This window comes from Diospyros lotus, chromosome 4 (assembly GCF_014633365.1).
Source record: "Diospyros lotus cultivar Yz01 chromosome 4, ASM1463336v1, whole genome shotgun sequence".
Lineage (NCBI taxonomy): Eukaryota > Viridiplantae > Streptophyta > Magnoliopsida > Ericales > Ebenaceae > Diospyros > Diospyros lotus.
The window spans coordinates 44,185,838-44,205,061 of record NC_068341.1 but is presented as its reverse complement, the minus strand read 5'-3'; the positions used below and the strand labels follow the sequence as shown (position 1 = coordinate 44,205,061).

The 19,224-nt window shown below is 35.0% G+C and overlaps 2 protein-coding genes across 2 annotated transcripts; both read right to left on the bottom strand.

Moving 5' to 3' along the window:
- Window positions 1-615: 615 nt before the first annotated feature.
- Window positions 616-3,348, bottom strand: LOC127800212 (L-ascorbate oxidase-like). The gene is made up of 5 exons (XM_052334694.1): window positions 2,936-3,348; window positions 2,308-2,400; window positions 1,973-2,185; window positions 1,717-1,896; window positions 616-1,640 (listed from the first exon to the last, which is right to left on the bottom strand). Exons 1-5 carry the CDS (start codon window positions 3,236-3,238, stop codon window positions 690-692), a joined length of 1,740 nt encoding a protein of 579 aa, XP_052190654.1. The 5' UTR covers window positions 3,239-3,348; the 3' UTR covers window positions 616-689.
- Window positions 3,349-6,383: 3,035 nt separating this feature from the next.
- Window positions 6,384-9,539, bottom strand: LOC127800214 (L-ascorbate oxidase-like). The gene is made up of 5 exons (XM_052334696.1): window positions 9,147-9,539; window positions 8,360-8,452; window positions 8,027-8,239; window positions 7,771-7,950; window positions 6,384-7,694 (listed from the first exon to the last, which is right to left on the bottom strand). Exons 1-5 carry the CDS (start codon window positions 9,423-9,425, stop codon window positions 6,744-6,746), a joined length of 1,716 nt encoding a protein of 571 aa, XP_052190656.1. The 5' UTR covers window positions 9,426-9,539; the 3' UTR covers window positions 6,384-6,743.
- Between the last annotated feature and the right edge of the window lie 9,685 nt (window positions 9,540-19,224).

Here is a 19,224-nt window from a genome sequence, read left to right as displayed (position 1 = left end):
AATTTAGTTTTTTAGAGTTTTATAAAAAATTCCTTTCTAAGTTAATCTGTATGTATGGAATAAATATAAATATAGCTAGGATAAGATTTATGGGAATTTTATTTTACATTTTTCTATAAAAAATATTTTCTAAGTTCAAATCAACGAGTTTATTTTATTTTTATTTTTATTTATAATAGTATACAAAGGAGCAAGTTAAGTTTTTAAACAAAATTGAAAAGAAAGTTGTTAGTTAAGCTGGGCCGGTCTCTAACAAAAAGCCCATGGTCTGCCCAACTCACTGGGCTTTCAGCCTTGTTAAAATCCTAAGCTGCTACTCTCTGGACTGGACTGATGCAGGTTAAAATTTATCAAACAGCTATTGCAAGAACAGTTCTTTACTTAATTCCACAAGAAATAAATATGTTTTTCATACAGAGAATAGGATATTCACTAGCTAAAAAACGATGTACAGTTTGAAAAAAATTTAGGTAAACTAGGTATCTTTTTGGGATGACACACTCAAAATTCAATATTTAGTCTTGCAGTTAAATTTGAATTTTAAGTCACAATTATAAGAATAGTCAAATCTTAATTTTTAAATATTATTCTAACATCTAAAAATTAAGATTTGACTACTCTTATAATTGTGACTTGAAATTTAAATTTAACTCTGCATACTAAATAATGGATTTTTAAGTATTTTCAGGTTATGGGGGCCGTTTGCTTTCACCACAACCCATAATGGATTCTGGCAGTTCACCCACCCTCTCTATCCCTTCTTCAAACACCACCCCCATCCCCATATAGAAGTGGGACTCTATGTGGCAATGGAATGCCCAGACGCCCGGATTGTCGGCTCGAAATCGCAGGGCTGTCCAGCCATAATGATGCACAGGCACAGTGTTTTTCATGATTGGATTAACCAAATTGTACTTCAATGGATCCTTGTACATGTCGAACTTGCCTTCTCCATATCCCATCACCCAGAAATCGTGTCCGTGGAGATGCCAAGGATGTGTCTCGCTATTGTTTTTGGTCATAGAGTTGGCATTTTGGAGTACTATGTCCACAGTTGAGTTAAACTGCAGCCTGTAGATGGCGTTGCTGGCAGTGGCATTCGAGTTCTTGGGGGGATTGTAAATGTCATAGTTGAGGAAATCATAGCCATTCGGGGGAGGGGTTTGGTCGAAAGCATCGGTTAAATTCTGCTTAAGCGCAATTAGGTAGGGGGTACTGGGCAGGTGAAAGGACACATTGTTGACAGACCAGTGGGTGTAGCCATTGATCAGATTTTGTGTGTTCAGCATGACAATGATTCTGTCCGAGGCCCGGGGAGGGGGGGAAATGTGGCCTTGTCGGGCCTTGATCGCGCGACTCTGTGCCAGCCTCGGCGGGACATCATCCCAAGCAGGGCCGGGTGGTGGAGAGGTTGAGGGAGATCTCCTGGGATGGTTGGGATAGTAATTGAGAATGGCTAAACCATTTGGAGTTGTGTTGTTCCTGCTAACCACTTTTGTGCTAGCCCAGTAGTTTCTTTTAGGGTCTTGATCAGCCTTTATTAGCACAGAGTAAGTCTCCCCTGAATATATGAATAGATTTTGCACCACAAATGGCTCAACATATCGCCCATCTGCTTCAACCACTGTCATGTTATGACCCTGTTGAGCATTGCAACAACATTAGCAATCACCTACATATGGTTCATGTGTCATGCTAATTAGTTAACTAAATCACCTCTATTTCGAAGCTGAGGGCCGATAAAGTAGTCAAGCTTCCAATCCTGAGTCGATACGTTTTGCCTGGAATTACTGTGATAGCATAGGGAAAGCATTCAGGGTTTGTGACATTACAGGTACTGGCCTCCATTTCAGGAGATGAGCAATTGAATCTTCCTTTCCCTTGTATCAGCAATGACTGTAGATTATCATGGAAAAGAATTAGTTCAGATCGGTAAGAAAGTAGAGAAGAGACAGAGGGGATAGTCGTGAACCTGAGGCTCCCCGACCCAGCCGAAGGGTATGGAAGAGAGGCCAGTGGCTTGCTCATATGTGCTCTTGTGGTACCAGTCATTGAGGATGATGCTTCTGTCGTAGTCATACGAAAAGGGCTCTGAGAAGCCGTCAGGAAGTGACACCCGGATGGATCCATAGAGGCCGGCTTCCCTTTGCATGCCGTAATGTGCATGGTACAGATATGTTCCAGGCTGTGGATTGATGTTAAGAGTGTTGATTAGTAGTGAGAATAGCACTGGAAGACAAGCTAACTAGCTAGCTGTAGATATAGAGTGCTTGGCTTGCAGTAGAGGCTTAAGCACATGGAACTTACTCTATCCACTACAAATTTGTAAATGAAGGTGTCTCCCGGCAAAATAGGACACTGAGTCACCCCTTCCATGCCATCAAACCAAGGTGTCCCAATCTGCAAATAGTTGCAATCAACCGTATATAAGTAGGTGTAAATCAACCCAAAAAAACAAAAACAAAGCCTCTCTAGGGACGGTCGGTCACTTCCTCAATGCTGCTAAGTTACAAGTAGATCTTGTTAGGATGTCTTGTTATTAGAGTTACAAGTTTGTATTGTGAGAATTAAATGGTTAAATGGTATAAATGGTCATTAAATTTTATATTAATTATAGCACAAAAAGATTACTAAAATTCAATTTTTAACTAAAAGATCACTTAAAATAAATTTAGTATACAATTTTATAATTATCGTCGATTGCTGTTAATACATGTCGTTAGTATTTTTTAACGATAATTAACAATAATTATAGAATTATATACTAAATTAGAATTTAGTAATCTTTTTATATATTAGCATAAAATTCCCTAACAATTCATCTTATTTAGCCGATGGAAGTAAAGCTAGCTCCTCCGCTCATCCACCCCGTGTGCATACAGTGTGATCTTGAATACAACAATGCTCACGGCGGGCGGCTAGAAGCTTAACTTACCTGTCGGATTCCATGCCAGTGGATCGCGAGATTCTCGGTTAACAGGCCGTTCTTGACCTCGACGACGACGGTGTCGTTCTGCTGAGCCAAGATGGTCGGCCCCGGCGTCTTCCCGTTGATGGTGATCACCAGTTTCTTGTAGCAATCAGGAGACTTGTACTCGTACTTCACCTCCCACTTGTAGCGCCGAACTCTCGCCTCCGCAAACAACAGCGGAGCACTCGCCACCAAGACAAACAGCCACAAGGCCCCCACCACCAACCCCGCCGGCCGACTCATTCTGCACACCGAGAGCCCCGCCATTTCTTCTTCTAGATACTGACCAGCCCGGCAACCAATCAACTATATATTTTCAGTTCTCTTTCGCTTTGCCACTTCGATTCGTCTGTCTATATATATAGAAAAACAAAAAGGGTGAATCAAACGATGAACTTACCTGGCGGTTTCCTGTAGGAAATTCATCAAATATTTGGCAGGTTGGAACCCATCAACGTTCGAACAAATTAAAAGGTCTATTCCAAAGGGACGACTTGGGTGGGTCAGCCATCCCGAAAAACTTCCGAGCACTGTTTCGGCATCCTAACTGTGAGCCGAGATCTACCCTCTCAGTTGGCTGTCTCTTTTTATCTTCACCAAATGAAAATCAGCCGCATCATCAGCCACATCACTCTAGTGTCAAATAGTAATTTTAAAAAAAAATATAAAATCAAATAAAAAAAATTATAAATGACATATATGTTGATTATATATATTATTATTTAATTTTATAATTTTTTTGTTTGATTTTATAATTTTTTTTAAAAAAAATTAGTATTTGATAGTGGATGATGTGACTGATTTTCATTGAATAGACAAAAAAGGAGATAAGCAACCGGGACAACAAATCTCGACTCATTAATGATAACGTAACAACAAGAGAACCAAATATAATATGTGACGATGTGACATGAAATGAAGCAATAACTTCATGTACATCATCAACTAGTTTGGGCTTGACGTCAACTTAAGACCACATTGTGATGAGCCGCAACATAAGTTGAGCAGACGGATAAGTAATATGTCAATCTAGTGGATTGTGAGTTTGATTCTCGTTCTATACAAGGGTCAAAAATCCAACCTATGATTTATCTCTCTTGACAAAATTAAGGGTACAAGTACCAGGGACTGCTCAAAAATAGTCATCCCAAGACCACATTGCGATGAACAGTTCAATAATTGATTCTTCTAACGTGTTTCTCTTAAGTTTATTTGCCAAACACTTATTTATGTCATGTATTTTTATGTTTTTTTGTATACTCAGTCAAACTTTAAGTAATTTTGATCATATCTCTAGATCATATATTTTCGAGTCAATTGCATATTTTATCTGGAGCATGCAACATATGCAAGTTGAAATGCCTAAATTATTCCTCACGAGCATGCAAACCCTTATTGTGGACTACTATCTCGGCCACAATATCTTCTTTTGGTGGCCGATGACAATTGAGATGTAAAAGATGAAGAAAAAGATATATGGGTTAGGTTGAAGGGGGTTTGCAACAGGTAAAAAAAGGTCAACGGTGGTAGAGGGTGTAGAGGAATCGAGCAGACAACTAGTTGTTGTGACTAAAGAAAAAGGCAGATAGTTGGAGACATTACCGACTGAGAAGACTATGACTGGCGAAGACAAAACAAGAGGTCTCACCGACACGAAAAGATTAACTATCGATCATGATGATCGAAGAAGACACGAGAACAGTCGCAATGATCGAAAATGACAAATAATGCAGTTGACAACAACTGCGAAGGACTAACGACAGTTGACTGTGCGTGATAATTTCAATATTTTAGCGTGCGTGTGTTACATGCTCTAACTTAATTATGATAAAATAAGCAATTAATTCAAAAATACATAATTTAAAAATATAATCGAAATAATAAAAAATTTGAATAATCACACCAAATAAACATAAAAATAAATACGATATATGTTTGACCAAATTTTTTCCTTTCTTTGGACCTAAACATGTTCTTTTGTTAATGCGGACTACATCAATGGTCCCAATTCTAAGTTACAATTAATAAATTTATATATTTTTTTTAATACTAAACTCAAATAAATCAACACAAAATCAAATTAAGTTGGAATCTAAACCCCAAATATATATAATATAATAATCCAATGGAGGAGTTAATAATAAGTGGGAAAGAGATAAAAGTGTCTGGAAACACAGTTTTGACTTTTTTAAAGATGTTTATATTTTATTAAAATAAAAAAACAATTTTGACTTTTCAAAATAAGAATTTTTTGATTGGGTTATGATGCAAGCTAGACTTGTTTTGTTTTGATAACATAGTCAAACAATTTGAATGGGTCAGGAGGGGGTTAGTGTGAATTGAGTAATGATTTACGAAAAGTTGCATTTGATTATTAGGGGCCTGGCCTTACGTATGGGTGCAACTACATGGAAATGAGGTATCTTTGAAAGTTGGCCCCATGAGGAGGACTTGGAAAGAAGAACCACCCTCAGCCTTGCACATGGTTATTGAATTCGGTTATATCTTATATAGTTGGAGTGGTTGTAAAATGATCCTCTTTGCTCCCTATCTAAGTTCAGAGGAAACGGTTCCCACGTTTGATGATTCGTTGAAGTTGGAGAGGTTGGAAAATTATCATTTTTACTCCCTCTCTAGGTAGCAATTAGGTGTCCCCCCCCCCCCCCCAAAAAAAAAAAAAAAAATTAGGGAGAGAGGATAAAAATGTAGTCGGGGGATGGAGGGGGGCGGAAAATTATCATTATTCTTAGAACAATGTAAGCCTCTTTTGTATTTAAAAATTAAATTAAATTAAAATTTTATTAAATGATAATGCAACGTAAACAATTTATTACTCAAGGTATATAAATATTTTTAATCATAATCCATCCAAAGTGGATTATATCAAATATTTCCCTAAGAAATATATAAAAATAAAATTTTAATAACAGATATCATAAATCTATATTTATCTTTATATTTTTATCAAAAATTCCTTTATCTTGGATTTTTTTTCATATTTTTTTCTAAGTTAAGTTTAATTTTGAAATAAAAAAATATACACATGATATTATTTTTGGAATTTAATTTTTTAGTGTTTTATAAAAAATTCCTTTCTAAGTTAATCTGTATGTATGGAATAAATATAAATATAGCTATGATAAGATTTATTGGAATTTTATTTTACATTTTTCTATAAAAAATATTTTCTAAGTTCAAATCAACGAGTTTTATTTTATTTTTTATTTTTTTATAATAATATACAAAGGAGCAAGTTAAGTTTTAAACAAAATTGAAAAGAAAGTTGTTAGTTGGGCTGGGTCGGTCTCTAACAAAAAGCCCATAGTCCGCCCAACTCATTGGGCTTTCAGCCTTGTTAAAATCCTAAGCTGCAACTCTCCGGACTGGACTGGACTGATGCAAGTTAAAATTTATCAAACAGCCATTGCAAGAACAGTTCTTTACTTAATTCCACAAGAACATAGTACAACAGATCTCTCAAAGTCTACAAATAATAATGTTTTTCACACAGAGAATATGTATATTCACAAGCTAAAAAATGATATATAAGTTTGAAAAAAAATTGAAAATTCAATATTTAGGTAAACTACGTATATAGTTGGGATGATACACTCAAAATTCAATATTTAGTTTTGCACTTGAATTTGAATTTCAAGTCACAATTATAAGAGTGGTCAAATCTTAATTTTTAGGTGTTAGAATAAGACCTAAATATTGGATTTTTAAATTTAATTCCTGCATACTAAATATTGGATTTTTAAGTATTTTCAGGTTATGGGGGCCGTTTGCTTTCACCACAACCCATAATGGATTCTGGCAGTTCACCCACCCTCTCTATCCCTTCTTCAAACACCACCCCCATCCCCATATAGAAGTGGGACTCTATGTGGCAATGGAATGCCCAGACGCCCGGATTGTCGGCTCGAAACCGCAGGGCTGTCCAGCCATAAGGATGCACAGGCACAGTGTTTTTCATGATTGGATTAACCAAATTGTACTTCAATGGATCCTTGTACATGTCGAACTTGCCTTTTCCATATCCCATCACCCAGAAATCGTGTCCGTGGAGATGCCAAGGATGTGTCTCGCTCTTGTTTTTGGTCATAGACTCGGCATTTTGGAGTACTATGTCCACAGTTGAGTTGAACTGCAGCCTGTAGATGGCGTTGCTGGCAATGGCATTCGAGTTGTTGGGGGCATTTTTAATGTCATAGTTGAGGAAATCATAGCCATTCGGGGGAGGGGTTTGGTCGAAAGCATCGGTTAAATTCTGCTTAAGCGCAATTAGGTAGGGGGTACTGGGCAGGTGAAAGGACACATTGTTGACAGACCAGTGGGTGTAGCCATTGATCAGATTTTGTGTGTTGAGCATGACAATGACTCTGTCCGAGGTCCCGGGAGGGGGGGAAATGTGGCCTTGTCGGGCCTTGATCGCGAGACTCTGTGCCAGCCTCGGCGGGACATCGTCCCAAGCAGGGCCGGGTGGTGGAGAGGTGGGGGGAGATCTCCTGGGATGGTTGGGATAGTAATTGAGAATGGCTAAACCATTTGGAGTTGTTTTGTTCCTGCTAACCACTTTTGTGCTAGCCCAGTAGTTTCTTCTAGGGTCTTGATCAGCCTTTATTAGCACAGAGTAAGTCTCCCCTGAATATATGAATAGATTTTGCACCACAAATGGCTCAACATATTGCCCATCTGCTTCAACCACTGTCATGTTATGACCCTGTTGAGCATTGCAACAACATTAGCAATCACCTACAGATGATTCATGTGTCACGCTAATTAGTTAACTAAATCACCTCTATTTCGAAGCTGAGGGCCGATAAAGCAGTCAAGCTTCCAATCCTGAGTCGATACGTTTTGTCTGGAATTACTGTGATAGCATAGGGAGAACATTCAGGGTTTGTGGCATTACAGATAGTGGCCTCCATTCCAGGAGAGGAGCAATTGAATCTTCCTTTCCCTTGTATCAGCAATGACTGTAGATTATCACGGAAAAGAATTAGTTCAGATCAGTAAGAAAGTAAAGATGAGGCAGAGGGGGTAGTCATGAACCTGAGGCTCTCCGACCCAGCCGAAGGGTATGGAAGAGAGGCCAGTGGCTTGCTCATATGTGCTCTTGTGGTACCAGTCATTGAGGATGATGCTTTTGTCATAGTCATACGAAAAGGGCTCTGAAACGCCATCGGGAAGTGACACACGGATGGATCCATAGAGGCCAGCTTCCCTTTGCATGCCGTAATGTGCATGGTACAGATATGTTCCAGGCTGTGGATTGATGTTAAGAGTGTTGATTAGTAGTGAGAATAGCACTGGAAGACAAGCTAGCTAGCAGTAGATATATAGGGCGGTTAGCTTGCAGCAGAGGCTTAAGGACATGACGCTTACCCTATCCACTACAAATTTGTAGATGAAGGTTTCTCCAGGCAAAATAGGACACTGAGTCACCCCTTCTGTGCCATCAAACCAAGGTGTCCCAATCTGCAAATAGTTGCAATCAACCATTTATAATTAGGTATACATCAACCCAAAAAAAAAAAACAAAAACAAAACCCCAATAGGGCGCTAGGGACAGTCGGTCACTCTCCAATGCTACTGGCGAATCTACACGTGAGTTGTCCTGGATTAAAGTCCAAAACAACCTATAATTAAAATTAATTAATTCAAAAAAATTACAGTCCATCCCAAAATTTGTGATATACAATTTTATATTTCAAAAAAAAATTTTAACCTCTCTTACATAAATTTCTAGACAAGTAGATCTTGTTAGGATGTCTTGTTATTAGAATTTCAAGTTTGTTGTTTGAGAATTAAATGGCTAAATAGTATAAATTTCATTAAATTTTGTATTATGATAAAAAAAAATTACTAAACTTTAATTTATAAATAAAAGATCATTTAAAATTAATTTAGTATATAATTTTATAATTATTGTCAATTATTGTTAAAACTTGCTGTTAGTATTTTTTAACTGCAATTGATAGTAATTATGTAATTATATATTAAATTAAAATTTAATAATTTTTTTGTATACTAATGTAAAGTTGTGTGACCATCCATCTTATTTAGCCGGCGGAAGTTAAGCTAGCCCCTCCCCTCATATCCACCCCGTGTGCATATAGTGTGACCTTGAGTACAACAATGCTCACGGCGGGCGGCTGGACGCTTAACTTACCTGTCGGATTCCATGCCAGTGGATCGCGAGATTCTCAGTTAACAGGCCATTCTTGACCTCGACGACGACGGTGTCGTTCTGCTTAGCCAAGATGGTCGGCCCCGGCGTCTTCCCGTTGATGGCGATCACCAGTTTCTTGTAGCAATCAGGAGACTTATACTCGTACTTCACCTCCCACTTGTGGCGCCGAACTCTCGCCTCCGCAAACAACAGCGGAGCACTTGCCACCAAGACCAACAGCCACAAGGCCCCCACCACCAACCCCGCCGGCCGACTCATTCTTTACACCCAGAGCCCCGCCATTTCTTCTTCTAGATACCGACAAGCCCTGCAACCAATCAACTATTTTCAGTTCTCCTTCGCTTTGCCACTTCGATTCGTCTGTCTATATAGAAAAACAAAAGGGCGAGACAAACGATGAACTTACCTGACGGTTTCCTGTAGAATATATATGTAGCAATTTTTTGGCCAAGTTGGAATCCGTTGAAGTTCGACAAATCAAAAGGGCTATTCCAAAGGGACGACGTGGGTGGGTCAGCCATCCCGAGAAACTTCCGAGCATTGTTTCGGCGTCTAGACGATGTGACATGAAATGAAGCAATAATCTCACAAGCGTTATCGACTAGTTTGTGCTTGACGTCAACTTAAGAGTACATTGTGACGACGGGTTCAATAATTGCTTCTTCTAACGCGTTTTTCTGTCAAGTATTTCTATGTGTTTTTTATGGTAAATTAAATTTTTTATTATTTTAATTATATTTTTAAATTATATATTTTTGAGTCAATTACGTACTTTATCGAGAGCTTGTAAATCATACAAGTTGAAATGGCTAAATTATCTCTCATGCATGTGCAAATCCTCGTTATAAACCACCATCTCTGCCACAACTGCTTCCTTTGGTGGCCGGTGATAATTGGGATGCAAAGATTGTGAAAAAAAATGAGTTGAGATGAAAAAGATTTGCAGTGGATAAAAGACGTCTAAGGTATTATTGATTGAGAAGACTATGACTTACAAGAGGTCTCATCAACACGAAAGGACCGGCGATCGATCATGATGATCGGAGAAAGCACGAGAACAATTGCAATGATCAGTAATGATGAATGATGCAGTCGACAACGAGTGCGAGAGGCTAACAATAGTTAACTGTGAGGGATAATAATAATCCAAAGGAGTTGTTAATAATAAGTGGGAAAGAGATAAAAGTGTCTGAAAACACAGTTTTAACTTTTTTTAAAGATGTTTATATTTTATTAAAATATCTAAAAATAAAATAAATAAGAGATAAATAAAATATAATATATTAATACATGAATCTCACACAAATATATTTGTCAATACGCTTCGAGATAATACTTTGATTTATATGTTGGGATGGATGCCATCAAGCGAATTTTTTATTTAAAATATATTATTTAAACACTCATTTATTATTTTTTAATAATATTTATTTATTAATATGATATAAAATATAATATATTGTAAATGAGTGACAAAATAATATTTTAAATTTTGTTAATATATATTAAGGTAGTATTTATTAAAATAAATAAAATAAGACTCTATCAACATAACTTATCTGTAAAGTTCAAAATAAACTATTCGAATAAGAACAAAAATAAATTTATTTTAAAAGTTCAAGACAAGAAATTTTGTAACTTTTTTTTTAAAAAAATTTAATAAATATAATAAAAAATATTTTTATTCAAAATATTTTTTATATCTCATTTTTTTTAATTCATATCTTAATTAATAAATACTGCTAACAATTAAAAGCCTTGACCATAAAATCAATGTCATTATGATAGCCAACCAATATTATGATTTTTTCCCCTAAATATCGTTTGTCTTTTTCATTAGCTGGATGTGAAGTTTGGTTTGACTTGAAAAATTGAAGCACCCTAGTCCAAGACTGAGTTACCCTACTCTTGTTTTCGATGTGGTTCTAGTCCAAATTGAAAACTAAGTATATGTATATATATATATGTATATATATATATTTTATTATATAATTTTGTTGGATTTCCTTTTTATATGAATTAATAATAGAGTTGTAATCGAATCGAAATTTGATGAGTTTAAGTTCAACTTGCGAGCCAGTTCTCAAGCTCGAGTTTATGCTAGACAAAACTTGATATTTTATTTAAATTTAATTTATTATTTTATTTTATTATATATACATGTACTAGGGAATGCCCGTGCCTAAAGGCACGGTATATATTTATTAACGTTGTATAACAAAAAATAAAAAGGTTAAATTAAAAAAAATACTTTGATAGTAAAAAAAAAATTCTCTTATTATAAAGCAAGAAGATTTTTGACCAATTTTTATTAAACTTTAATATGTGACAAATTTCTATTAACTAATTTCTATTAAACTCAGTAAATTAAATATTCTTTTTGAGTAAAATAACAAATATTAAATTTATAAATATTATTTATAATTATTCATTATTATTGATTATTCATATATAATTATTATTAGTCATTTTATAAACAATTTATAAATTTTTAAATGACAAGAAATAAATATTTTAATTATTTAATATAAATATAAATAATAATATTTTAACAAATAACAAAGTCGTCTACTGCTGGTGTCTTTTTCTATTTTAAAATTTTCAATTGTTGTAGAAAGCAACAATTTTTTACAGTAATAAAAAAAAAATTTAAATAGAAAGCAAAGGCTAGGTTTAGGTGTTGAACGAATTCATTGCATCATTTACAGTAATAATTAATCCCCTCACTCAAGCTTAAAGTATAATTTTATTTACTTGTGATTTCTCTTTTTTAATTTTTATTTAATTAATTTGGTGCAATCAATCTGTTTGAATGACTGACTTATTAAGTAGTAGGATTAATTAATCTGTTGAAAAATTAGAAGATCAGGCCCTAAGTGAGTTAATGAAATTTTTAATGAATGTGTGTTCTTTTACCATTAACTGTTGATGATATTTTTAACGAAATATTATTTTTTAGAAATGTTCTCATAATATTATGTGTATTTCTAGTGTATACCTGTGCCTGAAGTCACGGTGTAAATAATATTAAGATTAAAATGCAATAATGTTTATTAATATTGTAAAAAAATTGTAAATACTAAACAGAATACAGAAATTAAAGTTATTATAGATTTGTTAACATTTTATAATAAAAAAATTATTAAATTCATATAATAAAGCACATTAGCAAGTGTTCTACAATCTGAATATATTAAATTAAAAATTAAATATCAAACAATACATATCAATCGTCGTCGGGGACCCTTGGAGCCCCCGACAGCGGCCGGTCGGGGGCCCGTGGATCATCTTGGACCTCCATCACCCCCTGTCATCCCTTACAACGCCTCACCCCCACTCGTCGTAGACCCTCCCTTCCCCCCCACCCCTCACGCTGGGCAAGTGGGTCTATGAGAGAGAGAAAGAGAAAGATAAAAATATTAAATTTTAAATTAAGCTTCCTACATTGAGTAAAATTTTACACTAAAAATAACATTTGATCATTAATGATTTAAAAAAGAGATTTTTATTTTTTTTGAAATTAAATTATCTATGTCAAATTCTTATGCATTAAAATTTATACGGTTGATTTTTTTTATTTAAAAAATTTCAAAAATTAAGTATTAAAACTTATATGATATTTTAAAAAATTTCAAAAACTTACCCAGCTGATATTTAAAATATGTAAAAATTAAGTATTAAATGCTTTAAAAATTAAAATTTAAAAAAATTAAAAAAGAGTCCCTGAATATACCTACACACCCTGTAAGTGCATTGCAATTGGGACATTTTTATCGGAATTGTATTAGTTCATAATTACATTAATGGTGGACCAATTGCAACCTTAGTGTTACCAACTCAAAACCAACAAAATGATATAACAGATCCAATTCCAACACGTCGAACAATCAGAATCCCAAGTTCTCAGACCCAAGCACCCACTAATTTGGAATTCAACAAACAAATTCTTCCCCAATGACTAAGAGAGACAATTATGCACACAAATTAACACCACAAAAACACATATCTGGAAGCCATTGATATTAGCAGAGACACGCGATAATCAACTAAACTCAAAATGGGAAATTTACAGATTTTCCCTAAGCACTGAACTTAAATTATCAAGAACATATTTTTATGAGAACCCATCGATCAATAGCACAACTTACCAAAATAAACAAATCAAGAAGTTCAAGATTATACCCTCCGATTGTTGGGATTCCCGTAGTTTCCAAACTGATTATTAGCCACCAGTTGATTAATCCATATCAAGGCCGATGCATTTTTTTGATTCGTCAAGAAAGAACTTCAATCAGCTCAAGTTTAGCCAATCAATTATAAAGTTTAGATCATTAATCTTTGATTCCATAAGCCAACTCTGTTAAGCACAATTTTGCAAACCCCCCAAGTTCAGTTAAACCATGAAGTTATATAACGATGCATAAAAAAGTAAAAATCTTCCTTAATCAGAGAAGATTAAAAAACAAATTCATTCTTGAAAAAGCCCAACATAACTCAAATTACCACTCAGGGCTCCAAAAGAATCATGTAAAGAAACATCCAAATCCTAACATTCAATCGCTTTTCCTCCAATTTCTGTTTCCACCAAGCCTTTCCTCACATTTTCTCGGCAAACAAACACAACAAACTTACAAACAAACCCGCACAATTAACTCACAGATCAAGGAAAACCCAACAACATAATCATCAAAACCCATAATTAACGCACAGATCAAAGAAATCCCCAAGTCAAGAAAAACCCACAATTCATTCTCGATTACATTGGAGGAATCTGCCGTTATGTATGTATGTATATAATAATCTATGTATATAATGAAGTAAGGCAGCACGTGAAGATTAAGAAAAAGCGCATAGTGCGCGTCTTCTTCCTCCTCCAATTTCAGAAGTGCACTGTGTGCAGATACGGCTCTCTCTTACTTGCGTTAATTTGATGCGCGTAGTGCGTGTGACGCACAGTGGTGCGTTCTTCTTCCCGAATTCATACCCCCTGATCTCCCTCTTGTCTTCTTCCTTCCTTCCATTGTTCTGTCCATCGATCCACCGAGGGGGTTGCGGCAAACGGTGGAAGGGGCGGCAACGATGGCGGGGTTGGGCCGATAAGGGGTGCAGCAAACGGTGGAGGGAGGGGCGACGATGGGCGGTAGGGGAGAGAGAGAGAGAAAATGGGTGAATAAAAACACATATATTTTATACAAAAAAATAGAGGAAGAGGGCGGCCATGGCTGAACCTCGCGAGTCAGGGATGCTGGCGGATCGGGACGACGATGGGGATGGCCATCAGCAGCGGAACATGGTCGCGCTGGAAGTAAGCGGCCGCGACGGTGATGACAGCAAGCACGAACGACAGTGATGGCAGAGCAGCCGTTGGCGAATATGGCTGTGGCCGAAGCAAGAGGCGAAGGCTGTGCGGTGGGGAGGGCAACGTCGATTGAGCGACTGCAGGTGGGGTGATAGGGGGGGAGGCGATGGCGTGGATGGGTGGGTGACTGAAAGAGAGAGAGAGGGGGAGAGAGAGTGATTGGGCAGAGATGGAGTGTGAGAGGGAAAGAAGGAAGAGAGGGTTGGGCAATGAATGGCTCTGTGTGCGTGTGTGAGCAGGGATGTGATGGTTTTGAGGGGGAAAATTATATTCTAAAAACTGATCTCAGCCATTGAACTTTTTAAAAATTAATCTCAATCGTCCAAAAAATATCCCCTCACATTTGTCTCTCAATTTCGAAAACCATTCTCCCTTATTATATAGATAATTAAATTATTATTAAATGTTCTCATAATTAATTAATTAGAAATATCATTAAATGTTCTCATAATTAATTAGTGAAATTATTTATTTAATTGACAAACTTCAAGACACATTCCAATTGAAAAAGGTTACTGGCAATTGAAGTGGGAGACAAAGTGAGTAGGGCTAGCATAAGGCACGCTTACATGCTGAGAATTGAAATTGAAAGGAGTAATAGCTTGCAGAATTGTTCTCCAGAGGCTGTCGAACATTTCCATTGAAGTGGGAGATAATTAAATTGTTAGATTTATTCTGGTTCAACTATATAAATGGGAGACAATTATTTTGTACACACATTGAAGTAGGAGACGATTAATTAATTATGTTATATTGTACACACATGCATATGAAAGTGGGAGACAATTCTCCAGAACAATTAGTTCAAGGCTGGCAGGAGGCACATTTGAAGTAGGAGACAAATGGGCCTGGAGAATTGTTCTGTAGAGGCTGCCGATACAATAGATACATGCAAACATAGTCGCAACATTAAAACTATATACACATTGGATATGCTCACAAACATAAAAACATTGACTACACACATTGAAACTATATACACGAACTAAAAAAATATATACGCACACAGTGACTATTGGATATGCTCACAAACTAAAAAAATATATACGCACACAGTCACTGTGTGCTCACAAACAGTCGTAATGGAGTCTATATATATACAATGACTATATACATACAAACACACAATGACTATATACACAGTGAGGAGAGAGAGATAAGAAATATACATACACAGTGATGGCAGATACACATAGTGAAATGGAGATAAGAAATATACACACACAGTAAAATGAAATGGAGATACACACACAGTAAAATGAGCTGGAGGCGGAGCTTCAGGTGGCATTGGCGGGAGGTGACAGCGGTGGCTGGGTAGGGGCGACGACGGTGGGCGACGATAAAGGGGGAGGATGGGATGGAGCGGGGTTGGCGAGGCGTGATGGCGGTGGGCTGCAATGGCAACAATGCAGGGGCTTTGAGAGAGAGAGAGAGAGAGAGAGAGAGAGAGAGAGAGAGAGATGGGGGGAGAAGGGGGGTGGGTTTGCAGAGAGGGAGTGAGTTCGGTGGGTAAAAAGGAAGGATGGGATGGGATGCATTATTTTGGGGGGAAAAATTATTGATCTCAGCCATCAAAACTCTTGAAAATCAATCTCAACCATCAAAAAATATCCCTCTCACATTTGTCTCCCAATTTCAAAAACCATCCTCCCTTATTATATAGATTATATTATGTTGAATGATAAAATTAATATATATAATAATTTTAAATATATTTAATTTAATTAGATTATTATAATAATTTAAAATTTGATAACTTTATCTTAAATAATATATTTTTAAAATTTTAAATAAATATATTAATATATTTATAAACGAAATTGTTCATGAGTTATTCACAAGCTTTTAATTGAGTATGTTTATGTGTCTTTAATTGAACCTATTAATATTCACAAGTTTTTAATTAATTATATTCATAAAGTTTAATAAGTTGAGTTTTATTGAGTTTATATTTAACTAGTTCACAAATTAAAGTTTAAAATTATTTTATTTATTTTAATGAATAAATTCAAATGATATTTTATCGAGTCAAATATTGAATCACTCGTAAATGACTCAATTTATTTGTGACCCGATTTAGTAGGAGATAGTTCACATATTATAAAATTTTAAATCTATAAAAATCTAATCTAAATCAATTAACTAAGTAATGGGTCCAATTTTGACTTTTCAAAATAAGATTTTTTTGATTGGATTATGATGCAGCTAGACTTGTTTTGTTCTGATCATTATTAGGGGTCTTAGGTGTGGGGGCAACTACATGGAAATGAGGTATCTTTGAAAGTTGACCCAGCCGGAGGACCCGGCGCCCCATGAGGAGGACTTGGAAAGAAGAGCCACAGCCTTGCACATGGTTATTGAATGGGAAATTGTTTTTACTCTTCACGATTCAAATCTCATAAAATTTCATATTAATTTTAAAATTTCTATGTTATCACTCCAACAACTCACTTTCTTCTCCAATCAAATCAAATCATCAGCCTCCGTCTTCTCTCTCCCTTTCTCTTCCATACACATACATACACAAATACATACATATATATATAAACATACACATCAGCCTCCGTCTTCTCTCTCCCTTTCTCTTCCATACACATACATACACAAATACATACATATATATATAAACATACACATGCGACTGTCATGACCAACCTAGCTATTGAGTCGGCTATGGCGACCAACCCCCCTAACACGCGCGCGCGCACACACACACACACACTCTCTCTCTCTATATATATACTAGGGAATGCCCGTGCCTAAAGGCACGGTATATATTTATTAACGTTGTATAACAAAAAATAAAAAGGTTAAATTAAAAAAAATACTTTGATAGTAAAAAAAAAATTCTCTTATTATAAAGCAAGAAGATTTTTGACCAATTTTTATTAAACTTTAATATGTGACAAATTTCTATTAACTAATTTCTATTAAACTCAGTAAATTAAATATTCTTTTTGAGTAAAATAACAAATATTAAATTTATAAATATTATTTATAATTATTCATTATTATTGATTATTCATATATAATTATTATTAGTCATTTTATAAACAATTTATAAATTTTTAAATGACAAGAAATAAATATTTTAATTATTTAATATAAATATAAATAATAATATTTTAACAAATAACAAAGTCGTCTACTGCTGGTGTCTTTTTCTATTTTAAAATTTTCAATTGTTGTAGAAAGCAACAATTTTTTACAGTAATAAAAAAAAAATTTAAATAGAAAGCAAAGGCTAGGTTTAGGTGTTGAACGAATTCATTGCATCATTTACAGTAATAATTAATCCCCTCACTCAAGCTTAAAGTATAATTTTATTTACTTGTGATTTCTCTTTTTTAATTTTTATTTAATTAATTTGGTGCAATCAATCTGTTTGAATGACTGACTTATTAAGTAGTAGGATTAATTAATCTGTTGAAAAATTAGAAGATCAGGCCCTAAGTGAGTTAATGAAATTTTTAATGAATGTGTGTTCTTTTACCATTAACTGTTGATGATATTTTTAACGAAATATTATTTTTTAGAAATGTTCTCATAATATTATGTGTATTTCTAGTGTATACCTGTGCCTGAAGTCACGGTGTAAATAATATTAAGATTAAAATGCAATAATGTTTATTAATATTGTAAAAAAATTGTAAATACTAAACAGAATACAGAAATTAAAGTTATTATAGATTTGTTAACATTTTATAATAAAAAAATTATTAAATTCATATAATAAAGCACATTAGCAAGTGTTCTACAATCTGAATATATTAAATTAAAAATTAAATATCAAACAATACATATCAATCGTCGTCGGGGACCCTTGGAGCCCCCGACAGCGGCCGGTCGGGGGCCCGTGGATCATCTTGGACCTCCATCACCCCCTGTCATCCCTTACAACGCCTCACCCCCACTCGTCGTAGACCCTCCCTTCCCCCCCACCCCTCACGCTGGGCAAGTGGGTCTATGAGAGAGAGAAAGAGAAAGATAAAAATATTAAATTTTAAATTAAGCTTCCTACATTGAGTAAAATTTTACACTAAAAATAACATTTGATCATTAATGATTTAAAAAAGAGATTTTTATTTTTTTTGAAATTAAATTATCTATGTCAAATTCTTATGCATTAAAATTTATACGGTTGATTTTTTTTATTTAAAAAATTTCAAAAATTAAGTATTAAAACTTATATGATATTTTAAAAAATTTCAAAAACTTACCCAGCTGATATTTAAAATATGTAAAAATTAAGTATTAAATGCTTTAAAAATTAAAATTTAAAAAAATTAAAAAAGAGTCCCTGAATATACCTACACACCCTGTAAGTGCATTGCAATTGGGACATTTTTATCGGAATTGTATTAGTTCATAATTACATTAATGGTGGACCAATTGCAACCTTAGTGTTACCAACTCAAAACCAACAAAATGATATAACAGATCCAATTCCAACACGTCGAACAATCAGAATCCCAAGTTCTCAGACCCAAGCACCCACTAATTTGGAATTCAACAAACAAATTCTTCCCCAATGACTAAGAGAGACAATTATGCACACAAATTAACACCACAAAAACACATATCTGGAAGCCATTGATATTAGCAGAGACACGCGATAATCAACTAAACTCAAAATGGGAAATTTACAGATTTTCCCTAAGCACTGAACTTAAATTATCAAGAACATATTTTTATGAG